The 16290-nt window shown below is 43.6% G+C and overlaps 2 protein-coding genes across 5 annotated transcripts in view; one reads left to right on the top strand and one right to left on the bottom strand.

The window, feature by feature from the left end:
• Nucleotides 1-11480, bottom strand: part of sumo1 (small ubiquitin like modifier 1) — an 87690-nt gene extending 76210 nt beyond the window's left edge. The window contains exon 1 of the mRNA XM_038778441.1: nucleotides 11371-11480. Coding sequence (XP_038634369.1) covers nucleotides 11371-11388 — 18 coding nt within the window. The 5' untranslated portion in view covers nucleotides 11389-11480. The remainder of the gene's footprint in view (nucleotides 1-11370) is intronic.
• Nucleotides 11481-11608: 128 nt separating this feature from the next.
• The window catches only part of moto (minamoto), a 122843-nt gene continuing 118161 nt past the window's right edge, over nucleotides 11609-16290 (top strand). For 2 of the 4 annotated variants that reach the window (XM_038778438.1, XM_038778437.1), the window contains exon 1: nucleotides 11612-11880. In XM_038778438.1, the coding sequence (XP_038634366.1) occupies nucleotides 11875-11880 (6 nt within the window). In that variant the 5' untranslated portion in view covers nucleotides 11612-11874. Of the gene's footprint in view, nucleotides 11881-16290 lie in introns of all 4 variants that reach the window. The other 2 variants (XM_038778440.1, XM_038778439.1) reach the window with 2 other exon arrangements.

Genomic DNA, 16290 nt, shown 5'->3' with positions numbered 1-16290 from the left:
TCCACGGGGTGTCCCCGGACTGTGCCTGCAACTACCGGTCTTCTGGACTTGTCCCAAAGAGTGTCGCAGACACATGTTGGGGAGTCCGAACACCGTCAACCGGTGCCGTTCATGTCTGCGTTATCAGAACAGGCGCTAATATTATGGATTGGCTTGGCCCTATTCTTATTCAACGTGCCTGCCTGCTGGTTGCGCTGGTGCTTCTGGGCGTTCTCGTGCGTAGTGGCCTAATTGTCTGCAATTGTAACATCCTTGGGATTTAGGCTGCTGTGGGCCGTTTCTTCCCTCATTTACCCATGGAGGGTTCTGATGTGTCCTAACTGGATACATGTTAGCATTTGCCTGCTCTTCCTCTGCTTGACCGTAAGCTGATTTTCCCTGCATGGACTGTTCCCTAGCGCAGGACAGTCTCTTTAGTACCTATTTCTCATTGTGGGCCTCGTCTGAGGGGTCGTAATTTGCGCAAGCTCTCTGTCCTGCTTCTGTCGCACGAGACTAGGATTCGAGTCCATTTGGCCATATTGTCTGGGATCAAATGGGCGCAGGCTAACTCTCCAAATACCGCTATGAAATTAATCCACAGGCATCCAGCAAACGCTGTGGGGTCCTCTGTCTTTTTCTGCCTACATTTATTTAGGCCTTCTCCTTTGTTGTAGCCAATCGCATCTAGGATCGCTGCATGCATTTCTTGGAGGGTGCCTCCTCCTACATTTTGTGGGTCGAGAAGGGCTGCCACGACTGAGGGGTCGAGGCTCAAAACCGTGAGCTTCACTTGCTCTTTTTCATCCAGGCTGTACATGGTCGCCTGTTGTTTTACTCTTGCGAAATAATGGTGTGGGTCCACTGTGGGTAGGAACGATGTTATCTTATCACACGCGTCCCTTAATTGAGTGACGGTTAATGGGGTGGTGTACAGAAAATCTGGGTTTCCGTCTGTTGTGGCCCTGCGCTTTGTGGTGACAGGGTTCATGGGGTTGTGCTCTCCCTGTGCAGTCGGGGGTGGGTGTACTTTTAGTTTCTGTGGCTTGTCCTGTGTACATGTGCCATGTACATATCTATGGGCAGTCTCATTTAACTCCTGTCAATCGGGGCCATTTTCTTGGTCTAATTGGGGTCCAAACGTGCTCTGGAATCCATTTTGTACAGAAAGCAGAGATTGTAGGTCTGCAATTTGCATTCGGCATTTAGCGTGGTCTACCGAGCTCTGCCTTTCTTCTGTCGTGGAACTATGGAGTGCTCGTAGGGCTGCTTTTAAATCGTTACATTGTTTCTGTAATTGCTCGACTTGGTGTTCTGTTTCTTCTCATATCAACACCGTGCGTTGCGTGTCTTGGTAGGCCTTATCATATTGCGACTGAAAGCCGCTTAAATGGGCGAGACAAGATTGGTGTGCCCATTTGACATCCGCCATCTCCTTGTCCTTTGCCGCTAACTGCTCTCTCAGTTCCTTGTTTTCTTTCTCATACTCAATCACGTCTCCTTCGCTATTCTTATCTCTCTTCAATCTCTATGCGGAGCATCCTCACGACCTCCTCTGTGTGTTGCAATTGTGCCAAGCAGGACATGATTGCCATCGGCTTACGAGCTTTCCTTAAGCTCTTCTTATGGATCTCTGTCAGGTTCTCCCACCTGTATGCCTTACACTTCCAGGACCTGTTTCTTCATTCGCATAAAATTCACTCCAAAGGGGCCATCCTTTACCTTTGAGATATTTTCTGATTTCCTCTTCCCATTCGGGACACTGTCCTACTGTACTGATCGCTGCGATCTCAAATTCTTGGGGGTTCATAAGGCGTTCCATTGCCTTCATTGTCATTTCTATCGCTATCTCTGGGGTTTTACCGAATTTGGAACAGGAGGTAATAAAGTGGTGATGTAAACACGGGTACGGCTTACGCTATTTTCCGGCCTACAAAACTCCCGACAGTTTTACACAACAAAATCTCTCAGGTTTGCTTTATATCCCTGTTAGTACGCATGCAAATAACACACTTCCGAATCTTGGTGGTTTGATCAGTATTGGTCTTACGCTTGTGGTTTTTCTCTTTTCCAATTGGACTTCTAATTCAAATTTGGGTTCTCTCGGAGTGACTAGGCCACCTCTAGGTCCGGTCCCGTCAGATGGCGCCAGTAATGTTGCTCTGTTTACTTGCTATAAATATAGCAGTCAATATGGTCGCCTTCCTTAATCCTAATTATGTTTACATTCAGAGTCGCCAGGTATCTCTCGATACCGCCATAAGGTTCGAACCGAATACCGATCAAAGAGCCAATACACCAGTTAGTTAGTTGAAAGTCAATACTATTTATTTACACACACACAGCAAGATCTACTCGTGCACAACAGTACTACAAACTAAACTATCTCGAACGCTAACACCTATACTCAACTTTGGGTGTCCACTTAGTCAGAGGAACAATGGCCGTTGTTCGGATCTGAGGCGGTTGGGTTCGAAGAGATAACAGGAGAACAGCTAAGTTCATCCGTCTGGTAGCCAGCGTTGACTGTGAACTTACTTGCTTCTGGTGATGCTGGTGGATGTGGGTCTCCGCTTGAGAGCCAAATCCAAGAGAGCGATTCTCTCGTGGAGGTTCCTTCTTATACTTGAAGGGGGTTTGCGCGCTTTTAGGCAGGCCTTAAACTTGCTCCCAATTAATTGGGCCGCTTCTCAATCACTGTTATCGATCATGACCAATAAAGGGGTGGGTGCCCTGATGGATAGGCATGTCTTGGGTGGCCGTTGGCCTTGCTTTGTTTGTGCTTTTCGGTCGGGGAACTGGCGCCGGGATGTCTGCAATCGGTTACCCGAGTGTCATTTCTTTGTTTCCCGGAGATGGGCCATCAATATGCTAATCGACCCATAATTTCAATTCCTTCTGGGAGCTGTTTCCCAAATATACATTCAGGCTCTGTGCCTGCTTGCTGTCTAGCATTGTCCACATTTCCCTACATTCTCTGTGAGCGTCCATTTTGTTCTGGAAGTGGCCATCCCAGATGGCTACAAGGGGTATTGTGACTGGATTAGTAATCCAGAAATGCAGAGCAACCGTCTTGGGAACCCAGGTTTGAATCCCATTTTGGAAGGGGCAGGAAGAGTCCACACCTTCTTGGTCGAAAACAAAACTTACTTGATTTTACACTTATGTACAGCTCCAGTAGTTCCCTCCTGGGTCTTCTCTAGTCAGTGCCTTACTGGCTATAACTCTATTTATACAAAGCAAATATTGTTAATGATCCCCTGCCCCCCCTTATTGTGGGGAGCTCATATTCTGCAAGATCAACGCCGTAGTTGATCATAACCGCACGGTAGGAATAACACCCATCAAGCAGATGATGAAATTTGAATTTGATAAAAATCTGGAATTAAAAGTCTAATGGTGACTATGAAACCATTGTTAATTGTCGTAAAAATCCATCTGCATCACCAATGCCCTTTTAGGGAAGAAAATCTGCCATGTTTGCAAGGTCTGGCCTGCATGTGACTCCAGATCCACAGCAATATGGTTGACTCTTGTGGTGAATGAGATTCACACGGTATTATAAGTTACCAATGTCACTCTGTTCCCAGTATATATATGTACCGATATTGTAAGTGCAGTTGCACTACCTGACCACCAGGGGGAGTAGCTCTGGGAGTACTCGAGAGTTTGTACTGGGCTCCCCCCTTGGCTCCGCCCAGAACTCCTCCCCCTGGAGCTGCTGTATAAAGATCCGTGCCACAGAGTCAGCCAGCCAGTTCACCGAAAGTTCAACGGCTAACAGGCTGGCTCTGTTGTAAGTATATTAAAACCGCTATTCTAATCCTACAAGCACGTGTCCGTTGAATTGACGGTTCCTTCAACTCTTAAATGCCCTCTCATTCAGTTGTAGGGAAATTAAGGATTAGCAATAAATGTTGGCCCAGCCAGCGATGCTCACATCCCGTGAATAAATTTAAAATAAAATTCTGGAGTTTCGAATAATGAGAGGTGATTACATTGAAACAGGTTTCTGAAGGAGCTTGGCCAAGGAGACTCAGAGGTTTGTTTCCCTGGCTGAGGAATTCTGAACACCACGACACAGTCTCAGGATAAGGATGGATAATTTAGGGACCGAGTTGAGAAGCAATTTCTTCACTCAGTGTTGTGAATCTTTTAGAATTCTCCACCCCAAACTGTTGTGATGCTCCATTATTGAGTATATTTAAGGCTGAATTAGACAAAGAATTTCTTAGGGAACCAAGCTATATAGCGAGCGGACATGAAAGTGGAGTTGAGGCACAAGATAAACCATGATCGTGCTGAATGACAGAGCAGGCTTGAAGGTCCCTATGGTCTACTCCTGCTACTAATTCTTCTACATTTCACACAATACAGGACGTAAATCAAATATTTAACCAACATACCAGAACAATTTGGAACACAAACTGGAAGATCAATGGATGAAATGATAAAATCTACTTGCATAGATCAAGTAGTTTCTTACAATCATTCACATATGAAAATGATCATTTATAACCTTAATTTGTCACTTAATTTGATAATGTATGGAAACATTTAGTGAATGAATCCTCAAGGTTTACCTGATTCAAGAATGCACTCCACACATTCACAGAATTTCCTCTGACTGAAAATCAACCTTGTGCGAGACAAAAGAAAGCCTCAACCTGGATCCAACTTTGTGAAAAATGTATTTTTGTTAATTTCTAACATTTCATTCTGTTTTTAGTGTCACTTGTGTTGGGGCAGTTGTCTCACACTGTCTGCTAAGTCAGAACTAGAGTAGGAAATGTGGTAATTTCATCACTGAGAAAAATCCTATCACGACATCGTGGCAAGTTACATTCGCCACACAAGTGCCAGGCAATGCTCATCTCGTGCAAGAGAATCTGACCATTGCCCCGTGACATTCAATGCCATTACCATCGCTGAATCCCTCCCTCGCAATCAACATCCTGGGAGTTACCATTGATCAGGAACTGAACTGGACTAGCCACATTAATGATCTACGAGGGCAGATCAAAGGCTATGAATCCTACGGCGAATAACTCACCTCCTGACCCCACCCCTCCCTCCCCCTCCCAAAAGCCTGTCCACCATCCACAAAGTACAAGTCAGGAGTGTAATGGAATACTCACCACTTGCCTGGATGAGCAGCTCCAACAACACTCAAGAAACACACTATCCAGGAAAAAGCAGCCCGCTTGTTTGCTATCCCTTCTAAAACATTCAAACCCTCCATCACCGACAAACACTGGAAGCAGTGTATACCATCTACAAGACGCACTGCAGTAACTCACCAATGTTCCTTTCGACAGAACCTTCCATGACCACTACCATCTAGGAGAAGAGCAGCAGATATCTGTGATCCCCACCACCTAGAGGTTCCCCTCCAAGTCACTCACCATCCTGATTGGAAATATATTGCCATTGCTTCACTGTCCTGGGGCAACACCCTCCTGAACAGCTCTCTGGGTGTACCTACACCTCAGGGACTGCAGTGGTTCAAGAAAGCAGCCTGCCACCACCTTCTGAAGGGCAACTAGGAATGGGCAGAACCTGTGACACCCACATCCCGTATATGAATTTAAAAAACAGCTCCACCATCATTTTGTTGAGTGGGTTGACTAATTTCCCACATTTTCTTAGGCTCCTATGGCAGAAATCATTAATTCCCAGCTTCGTATTTGCAGTAGGGTAAAACTTTGTTGGGAGGAGGGTTGTGACAAAAATTACATTTAATCTATTAACAACAATGTTGCTGCCTTTAAAATCTAGTTACCAATTATCAAGTTTTGCTTGCAAAGTCTAAGAGCTGAGCAACATTCAAATAAACAGACTGACTTTTTCAGTTATTTTCATGACAATCAGTTAGTTTTGAGCTTGATAAGAGTTATTCAAAATCCAGAAGCTCTGGGGCAACAATTGTTTTAGAATATTTAAAGTATTGGAGCTGTTTGGATGTATAAGTTGGTTTGGAACTTTCAAAGAATGGTTTAAGCCAATTACATCTCCCATCGAGTGGTGGTAAGAGTAGGAAAAGAAACACATATATAAACTTATTTTATAAAGGAGCAACTTAGCATTAGACAAAAACATTTTACTTTAAGAGGAGGATTTAGGAGTCATTTTAATGTTCACCAACTGCGATAATACAACGGATGGGACTGCCCATCTGTTACAAAGCCAAACACATTTTAATTTTCACCTTATCTTTCAATGGAAATAAGGTTGAGGGGATGGAAACCTATAATAAGCAGTTGACCTGCCGCCGTTAGCAACAAAGGTGAAAAATATGCTGTATAATTTACACATATATTAGTGTGCACACATACTTATATTATTAATATGAAGGAGGTCTTAACTTATGGCCAGGGGCTGGTTTAGCACAGGGCTAAATAACTGGCTTTGAAAGCAAACCAAGGCAGGCCAGCAGCGCGGCCCATTTCCCGTACCAGCCTCCCCGAACAGGCGCCGGAATGTGGCGACTAGGGGCAGTGGCGGACTGGCCAGGGTGTCAGCTTGCCCGATGGCAAGTGGGCCCCTGATGAAGAGGGCCCCTATATCAAATAAAAATGCAATAAAGAAACAAACACAGACAACTGTTTTAGTAATAAAAAGGAATAAGAAAGAAAAGAGAACAGGACACAAATAAGCAGTGCATGAAAAGGAACGAAGCAGGGGAGGTAGTAGAAGGATGTGGAATAGGGGGGCTCGGGTCGGGCATAATTAAGGAAATTCCATGTTTTCAGCAAGAGCGTGTGAATTTAAAGATAAAGTTACAATTCGTGATTTGAGATGGTCGGCAACTTCAAAGGATATCAAGCAGTAGTCTTGGTTCAGCCGGTACATCGGTCCGGGGCCCGGAGAGCCAAGAAGGGGCCGTGAATCTCTTAAGGGCCCTTAAAAATTATAAATAATTAGATAAATAAATCTTCAACTTCTTTCCTGTGATTTGTATTCTAACTTAATAAAATATAATTGTTTTTAAAAAGAGCAATACCAAATAAAAATGCAATAAAGAAACAAACAAATAATCACTCAGTGTATGAAGGAATGATGCAGTGTTAAACGGATGTGAAAAGGAGTGGAGGGGGAGGGGGGGCTGGTTCACCCGGGTCGGACATAGTTGGAAATCCACGTTTTCAGCAAGAGTGTGTGAATTTAAAGATAAAGTTACAGTTCGTGATTTGAGATGGTCGGCAACTTGAAAGGATATCAAGCAGTACATAGGATCATGAGGTCACCGAAAAGGAGAAGCGGTACCTTTGACCGTGAATCATGAGGTCAATGATATTGAAGTGATAAGCCATGATCGGTAAACTCAAAGGGTTGCGACTTGTAACACTACACTGGTATCAAACTGGGCATGTTAACTTTGGTCATGGGACCATTCTTAATGTCTTACTATAGTCGGACCAAACTTCTAAGTTTCAACAATTGTCTCAGTTGCTTGCTGGTGTGAACACTGGACAGTGGATTGTCTCCTCTTCTGAAGCTGCATAGGCCACAGTAGTATTGACTAATGAACATAGCCTATTGAAGTGTAAGTAAGTTATTTTATATTTTTTATCAAGTAGGGGTTTATCTGGCGTTCCTTCAAGTTATTCTTGCAATCATCAATATTCATTTTTCCCAATGTGGGTTATTTTTAATTAAGTTTTTATTTCAGGAATATTACCCCTACCAGCATGGAAGAGATAAAGCATAAATCTGGGTCACTAAAACGCAAAGAACAAAAAGAAGCAGAAAGGAAGGAATCAGCCAAGCGATGCAGGCCTATTACAGAGTTTATAATACCACAAGCACAATCCATATCAATATCCAGTTCTGCAACAAATAATCAAGAAGCAAGAAACAATGCTCATGGTGATGATGCAATGACATGCGAGTTACAAGAACAGAGAAGAGCTACTTTGAATGTAGAGACAAATACAAGTGCATCCATTACTAATCAACCCAGGCCCAATATTTCTTCTGGCTTCCTTGTTCCGGTATCTGTACTGCCTGTAGTTGCAACATCTGAACACATAGCTTCAACTAGTGACAGGAAATCAGATATTCCTTCAAGCATAAATGACTGGGTTTCTGAAGCACATCCTGTAAATGAACCTACGCAAGAAAATGAAAGATCAATTACTGGAATCTTCCAATATCCATCACGAGCAAAGCTAAAACAGTTTTTTGCTGAACATCCACTTCAGCCACTTGATGATCTGCCATTTGATGCTCGTTTGTATGAGAGGAAAATTATGAATGACTCAGTCCCAAGAAAATGGCTAACATATAACAAAGAAAATAGATGCTTATATTGTTCATACTGCTTAGCCTTTGAGTTTCCCAACACTTGTAATCCATCACCCTTTGTACGTGGCTTTAGTGACTACAGGCATATTAGCCAGAGCTTGACTTTACATGAATCGACAACAACACATGTCAGAAATGCTCAGTGTGGTTAATGATGGCACCTTAGATAAATTTTTTACAGCATCACTAATTAAAAGGAAAGAAGTATTGAAGCAGAGAAGTATTGTCATGAGGATTATAGACATCATAAAGATGTTAGGCAAGCAAGCACTTCCTTTTCGAGGTCACAGAAATGAATCGGCCTACACTCTAGATAATGAGGTTCTGAATCATGGCAATTTTTAAGCTACAGTGCAGTTGATGGCAAAATATGACCCCATTATGGCAGCTCACGTTTCTGCAGTGCAAAACAAGTCTAAACAAAGAATCAAACGATTCGATGAAACAAGGAAAGGCTCAAAGTAAAGACCGTGGTGGACTTGTTACATACCTGAGTAAAACAACTATAAACATGTTAATCAAAATTATGAAGAATACGATACATGGAAGAATTAGTCATGAAGTTTCTCAAGCAAAATATTATTCTATTCAGGTTGATTCAACACAAGATAATTCATCCATCGATCAGTTTAGCATTATTATTCGGTATGTGCTTAAAGGTATTATCTGTGAGCGACTACTTTCAGTTGTGCCAAGTAATGATGGTACAGGACAGGGACTTTTTGATCTATTGATTGAAACATTACAGCACCTTAAAATTGACCCCCAAAAATGTTTATCTGATAGCACAGATGGCGCTGCAAGCTACCATGGCCAGTATAATGGTTTACAAAGTAAAATTGTTGATGTGGCTGATCAACATGTTCATATATGGTGCTATGCCCATGGCTTGAATTTGGTGATAACTGAAACAACAAAATGTTGTGTGCCTGCAGTTTCTTTTTTCAATTTGCTCCAGAATATAGCAACTTTTGTGAAAGCATCATACAAGAGAATGGCTGTATGGATAGAAGTTGTTGGAAAACATCTAGGACAAGAAAAAATGAAACGATTAAAGCTAATTGGTGAGACCAGATGGTCAGGAAAATCCAATGCAGCAACAACTATATTTGGACGTTTTGATGATGCCGCTGCCAGTACTTTTGTAAATCTATTGACATGCTTATCAATGATACAAGATTCAGAAAAGTTTGATGCAAAAACAAAACATGAAGCAAATGTTTTACTTCAAAGTCTTCTAAAGTTTGAAACCACATTGACAGCATTTACTTACTTGTATATATTTGAAACTACAAGTTATCAAGTTATCTACACACAAGTGGTTTAGATATGTTTACTGCATGGAGTTTGGTAGATTCAGCTACAACAAGGTTGAAGGAACAGACAAGAACATTTGATAACGTTCACAGCAAGGCTTTGGAATTTGTAAATAAATGTAATGACAGGATTTCACAGATGAATATGGATGAAAATCAAACATTGGAAATTGATGCATTGGAAACATCATTGCCAGTTAAGAGGCAGAGGAAGAAGAAAAGAATAGCAGATGAGCTTATTGATGATGAAAGAAATTCCTCAGATTCTCTAGCTGATTTTCGAGTAAATGTGTTTAACCTAATAATGGATCGCATTGTCCAGTCACTAGAATCACGCTTTTTACAACACAAACAGTTGCATAAAGATTTGTCCTGCTTGGACCCAGCAAAGTTTAAAACTATTGCAGAGAAGGGCCTTGACGATGAAGCATTGGAAGGTATTATTAAGCTGTTTCCACACATCAGCAAAGATCAAGTAATATTGGAATTGTTTTCTTTTGCTTCAAACTTTGATGTATTAAAGCTATTGCTTAATGATGGTGAGAATATGGATTCCAGTTGCAACAATTGTAAAATTTGCAGCACTTGCCCATCGTGTGTACTAAAAATTCTGGCATCCAACAGACTTCATGACAAGGCATATGATAACCTTTATGAACTTTATAAAATCATCTGCACACTATCAGTTACTCAAGTCCAATGTGAGAGGACATTTTCAAAGCTAAAGATCATAAAGACAAGGTTAAGAAATTCGCTGTCTGAGGAGAATTTGGAATCATACATGTTGCTACCATTGAAAAGGAATTGTTAGATGAATTGGATGCAGAAGCAATTATTGGCAGATTCGCACAATCATCTAGCGAACACAAACGATTGCTCTTAATATAGTGGACTGCATGCAATGCCCTATTGTGCTTTTGAACTATCTGTTAATGTGTAAATTGTGCAGTAAACTATTTAAAAATATCAACCAATTACTTAAAAAAAAAATTTTAAATTTCAATTATAACATTCTGTATTTACATTTGGTATCTACTGCCAGTAATATGTACAGTACATGTACACTGTAATTACTAAGAAATACACATTTTTTCCACAAAAATTTTAATTGTACCCTTTTTTCCATATGTATTTTTTGACATTTTTATTTATTCGTTATGAAAATTAAATGATAGCATTGTAGTTGTGGGTGGGCCCCCTTTGTCTCCTGGCAACCAATATTTTTAGACCCAGTCCGCCACTGACTAAGGGCTTTTCACAGTAACTTAATTTGAAGCCAACTTGTGACAATAAGCGATTTTCATTCATTTCATCCATTAATTGTCAAAGACAGAGAATATGTGGAAGCAGTGGATGATTCCAATTGCTAAAATTCATGATTATTGGAAAGATTGTGGTCATCCTGGAGCATGTTCTTAGAAAGCGTGTCTACATCTCCAGGCGAGGTTACAGGTAGTGCTTTTCCAAGCATCAAGGATTGCAGCCGCAAAATCAAGGCCAAGAAAAGCCGCAAAGATAACGGGGCAATAAATTCAATCAAGAAGTCTGGATCCACACACTTTCATCTCCATTTCAAAATGGTTTTATCGTGTTTTGTTTTGGTCGTTGCTCCGATGGGCATGTTTACTGCGTGTACAGACGTCAACGCGGGCAACTGGTGTTGACCAAAGCTGCCTAAAATTTACGGACCGTGTGGAGGATAAAAGCAAGCTAATGGCTCTGTTTTTGAAAATTCAAAGCGCTTTTTAACTGTCGAGCGACTTCTTACCTCGCGAGAGGGGCTCATCAGTTGGGAGCCTCGCGCGCTGCCGCTTCGCCGGGTGGGTGGGGTGGAGGTTTACATCTCAGCCGATAGGAGGGCGTCGTGGCCTGCCACCTCCGTCCCCGCCCCCACTACATCAGCTCGTGCTCGTACCGCTGCTGCTGCTGCCTCTCGCCTTGGCTGGCTGGCTCCTCCTCCTCCTCTGCGCTCGCGCTTCTCCCGCCCGCCCCAACAAGAGCTCCTCACTGACCAATGCGATGGACGCTCGCGCCGAGCGCGGGAATGGGCTCGAGGGGCGATCGTCCGTTCGGCGCGTGAGCGCGGGCGCGAGTCGGCGCAGCCTTCAACCGTCCCCGGCCGCCAGTCAGTAAAAGGGCAGCAGATGGGCGACTCCGGCGTCGAAACTCAACCCACTCGCGATCCACGGCTGATCCCCATCCCCCGCCCCGAGAAAACGCCTCAGCAGTCACCCCATTCCCCCCACCTGAGGAAAAACACTCTGTCGCACACATGGAGGTGAGGCAGGGACTTGGGGCAAGGGTTTGTTCTCCGAATTTCAAATTTATTTAAATGTTCAAGTTCTCGCCTCCGGCACATTTATAGCATCATTGCGCGGGGGGGGGCGGGGGGAGGCGATCAATGGACGGCTTTTCGGCTCAAACCACCTAGTTATTTAGAATAAAAAATGCCACTCAAACCCGAGTAAAGAGAAGACAACAGGGTTTAATTCGCGCCGTCGTTATTGATTCTCCGGAAACCTAAAGAAAAAATCTCGCACTGTGCATTTCCCAGAACAGCTGAGGAGTGTTTTTAAAAACAAATCGTGGCTGTCAGCGGGGCGGGGGTGAAGTGTGAAGCGCGATGGTTTAAATGTAACACCTCGTGGAAATTTAGCCAGAGTCTGGGCGTCGAACAAATGCGGAACGGTTGAAATTGACGATGCGTTTTTATTCCTCTTTGAGACCTGGGTGCGAGTTTTCGCTCATCTTCGAGGAACTGAGGGCATCGGTGAAGAGGGTGTGGGAAATATTTGTTTTTTTTGGGGAGGGAATCAGCCGCGGTCACTGAGCTCTAATGACTTGGACTCAGAAGTTCCTTTTCCAAAGGAATACGTGTGTTTTTTTTTAAATCTCCCGTGTTGCTTAACCAAGCAAGTGGGGGGTTTGTTTGGATGGGCCCGGACGGCTCTCGCCCGTCTCCGGGAGCTACCGCCTTCCAGCCAACCAGTCCGCGCCGCGCGAGGTCTCTGACCTCTTGAACCTGCTCCCGAGTCACGTGGTCAGATGGGCACACCCACCCACCTCCCCTCGCGGACAGTGAGTTACTTCCTCTGGACTGGAAGCCCAAAGGCGGCTGCTGATCCTCCTGACCCACCGATCCCATGAGTTGAATTTAAAATGTTCCTAGAACAGGTCGCCAGCTTGTCACCAGAGCCTTACAGCTTGAGGGGCACTTCTCTGCATCAAGCATGGCTGACGAAGGGGTCTCTCCCGCACTTACTGCTTGCCATTGGCATGTGCTGGAAGCATTTTGAAGGCTGATACTCAACTCGTTTGGCCACATGCGGACATGCCTTTCTTGACCACCAAGTCCTGAGGTGGGACTGTAGCCCAGAGCTTCCTGCTGAGGGGCAAGGGCGCTACCCACTGTGACACAAGACCTCTGCCATCCTGTACAGGAATTTTAAAAAAAAATTGTGCTACAGAAGTCCTTGATGAGCTCTTTAATGGCATGTAGAATCTGCACTTATCAGCAGCAAAGACTGATGGTTTCCGGCATTAACATAAGGTCACTGAGTTTGGGGATTTCACTCAATTAGATATTTGGATTCAACAAAAGATTATAGCAAAGTTGTCACTGACCCCTGTCAAACCTTAACACTAAATTACCACAACCAACCCACCTTGAGGAAGCGAAGGATGATAAATTTGAAAATTTAACTGAACAACTGTTGACCAGTTAGTAAAGTTATTTGATGATTTAATTACCAAGGTGACTCAGAGCTTAAATATGTAAACTCTGGACCTTATAAATAGAACATTTCCTCGGGATCTTAAAAGGGCCCCAGGTGTTGCCCTATGTAGAATTTGTTCTACTTTCTCAGTGCTCCTTGAATAGTTTGAATAGACATTTGTAAACATCACTTTATTTAATCCAAACTAGGTAAATTTATCATGCTTTAATTGTTTTTCTGCATGCATCTCTTGACAGACGATTCAGCAACTTTTTTGGGATGCTCAGTTGAGGTCTATGAAGTCAAACGTGTATTTAACTAAAAGTGAACATTTAATTCATGAAGCAGATAGCCTTTACACAGGTACCTCTAAAACCCAACTATCAAATTTATTGGGTGGATTTTCTCATTAATGAGCAACCTTTTTTTTTAGGCAAGCTTTTCAGCATTTGTTTTGAAAACAATCTCTTCTGTTGATAGACAATCTTTGACTTGTCACACTGCAGGAACTCCAAAATAGCCAATTTTCCACTGTATAGTGATCTGCAAGGCTTTGTAGCAGCAAATCTTAAGATTCACTGAGTTACTGCAGATGCCCTTAAACAGATGGGGTATCGTGACTAAATGGAGAAGCTGCTCGAGGGCCATGAATGTTATCAACAAAGCCTCAACTTGATTCCACACGTGGGGTGGGATTCTCCATTGCCCGATTCCGAAATCGTGTTCGGCGATTGGTTGGAGAATGGACTCCCAACACCGAAATCGGGGCCGGCAACAGTTTGACGCCATGCTCTGCCATCTCCAAAATGGCGTCATCGTGACACGCGCAGTCGCAATGCCATTGGCGCCTCATCAGCCGGCCTACCCGCAATGCCCAGCCCATGATGGGCCGAGTTCCCGAGGGCGCGGGACATGTGTGGTCACGAAATGGTGAACCCGATGTGGCGGCTGCGGACTGTGTCCAGCGTTGCCAAACTCAGCCAGGATCCGTGCCGCTGGCCATGGGGGTATGTGCTGTGGGGTTTTGGATGGCGAGTTGGGTACACGCACAGCTGGTGCCATGTATGGTGCGACTGCTGCGGGTCGTCAGCCGTGCACATGCGCAGCCCTGGACCCGGACCTCCGTGCGGGAGGTAGGAGTTTCAGTCAGCACCAATTGAGAGGTTCGAACCCATTTGCCAGTCGTGAAAACCACAGGTCCCACACAGGCGTTGACACTTAGCCGCATAAATGGAGAATCCAGCTCGTGGATGTTCGATGAAGAACTGCAGACTGATCTGCCCATCTATGGTATTTTATTGGACATTACACCATGGAAACAGAATCCAATGTTTATGCCTAAACTGGCAGAATTTTCTTAATGTCTCCTCTATCTCATGCCCGCAGAGGGCGTGAGTTATAGTTAATTAATGACATTTTGTAGCCTGAAGAGAGACAACAGGCTTAATGCTTAAGTTAGGAATAACATCAATAAAGAATATCTGATTTTGGTAGCATTTTCAGCTCTAGCATTTGTAACGTCCACAACTAGTACTAGAAATGATACTGGCAACCAAGATATATAATTTTCTACCATCTGTAACAAGCAAATTTATCCAACTCAAGAAAAACATTTTATTTTGATTTTCAATTTCCAAGAGAATGCTTCCTGATTTTGGATCTTAGAAGCAACTAGAAAACATTTAAGATGGTGATCAATCGAGCATTGTGTCCATGCAATAAAAACATAAAGTGCTAGAAAAACTCATCAGGTTTGTAAGCATCTGGAGAGAAAAATACCACCGGCGCACGGGCATGTGGAAAATCCACTTCTGCTATTTTGTGCGCCGACACATCAGAAAAAGGGGGGACTGCTGCCCACCTGAAGTGTCCTCCCAACTGCAGTGGCTTCCTGGTGCTGCTGCTGCCATGATGCAGACCAATCCGTCTGCATTATCCGTTGTCTGCAGCCGCCTTTAAACTTCACGCTGGCCCGCCATTGTACCCAATAGCCAGCCGTGCTCACAGCCCCACTGACCATATCTGGATGTGTTTTACGCTGGCCGCCACTTAAATGGCCTCTCAGCGTAATATTGCGATCGTTAATTTTTCCGGTGCGAGACTAGGAAACCTGGCTGCTTCCAGTCCGGTCCACTGCGCTAAATTCTGGCCCATGTGACAGATTAGTCGAAAAGGACCCGCAGTTGTATATTTTTAAACTGACATCTATCATCATCATTGGAGATTTTTGGGGTTTAACTTCAGGGAATGGCTACTGATATGAGATTTTATTCAGCCTCCAGGACGTGCAAAAATATCCATCCATATTTGAGGGTTATTAAAGGCTGCAACATTTGCAGTTCCATCCATCCTTAGATATGTAATTTTGTCTCCGAATACCCAGGCTGCGCAATTAGATGGAAATCACGTTACGGCAGTCAGTTGGTGCTGAGTTATCAACACTCTTTGCTATTGGGTTGCCCCATAGATACTGCACAACTGAGGTGAATCCATCACCTACTGCATGAGGTTGCATTGGGTGATGGTCAGGACTCAGCAGCCTTCTTTGGCAACCTCCCCATCTGGGCTCAAACTGAATAGAATGGTTTGTTTTTGAGACTGGTCATTAAACTAATCGTGATACAATAGTGCTATGGATTCACTTTGATTTTCTCTGCTCTGCCCAATAGATTTTGCAACTTCTGAGTTAGGTGTCAACATCGGAGGAAGATGAGGCTGCTCAGTATACCTACAGTTTTATCATAAGTCCCAGTGTCAAAGATTTCATATTTTAATATGCAGGGGAGGTAGAGAAGTACCAGATACACTGTGGTTTAGGTGCACTCAATTCTGTTAGATCAGGTTTCTGGGATTTGGAGGTGAACTTGGTGATGGTGATTTTCCCTACACCTGCTGTACTTATTCCTTATTAGCAGTGTAGATCACCGGTTTGAAAGTTGCTTTTGAATAAGCATTGGAGAGTTGCTGCTGTG

The sequence above is a fragment of the Scyliorhinus canicula genome, chromosome 19 (assembly GCF_902713615.1).
Source record: "Scyliorhinus canicula chromosome 19, sScyCan1.1, whole genome shotgun sequence".
In the NCBI taxonomy this organism is placed as follows: Eukaryota; Metazoa; Chordata; class Chondrichthyes; order Carcharhiniformes; family Scyliorhinidae; genus Scyliorhinus; species Scyliorhinus canicula.
Note: the sequence above shows the minus strand (reverse complement) of the source record. Positions and strands in the feature narration are given on the sequence as shown.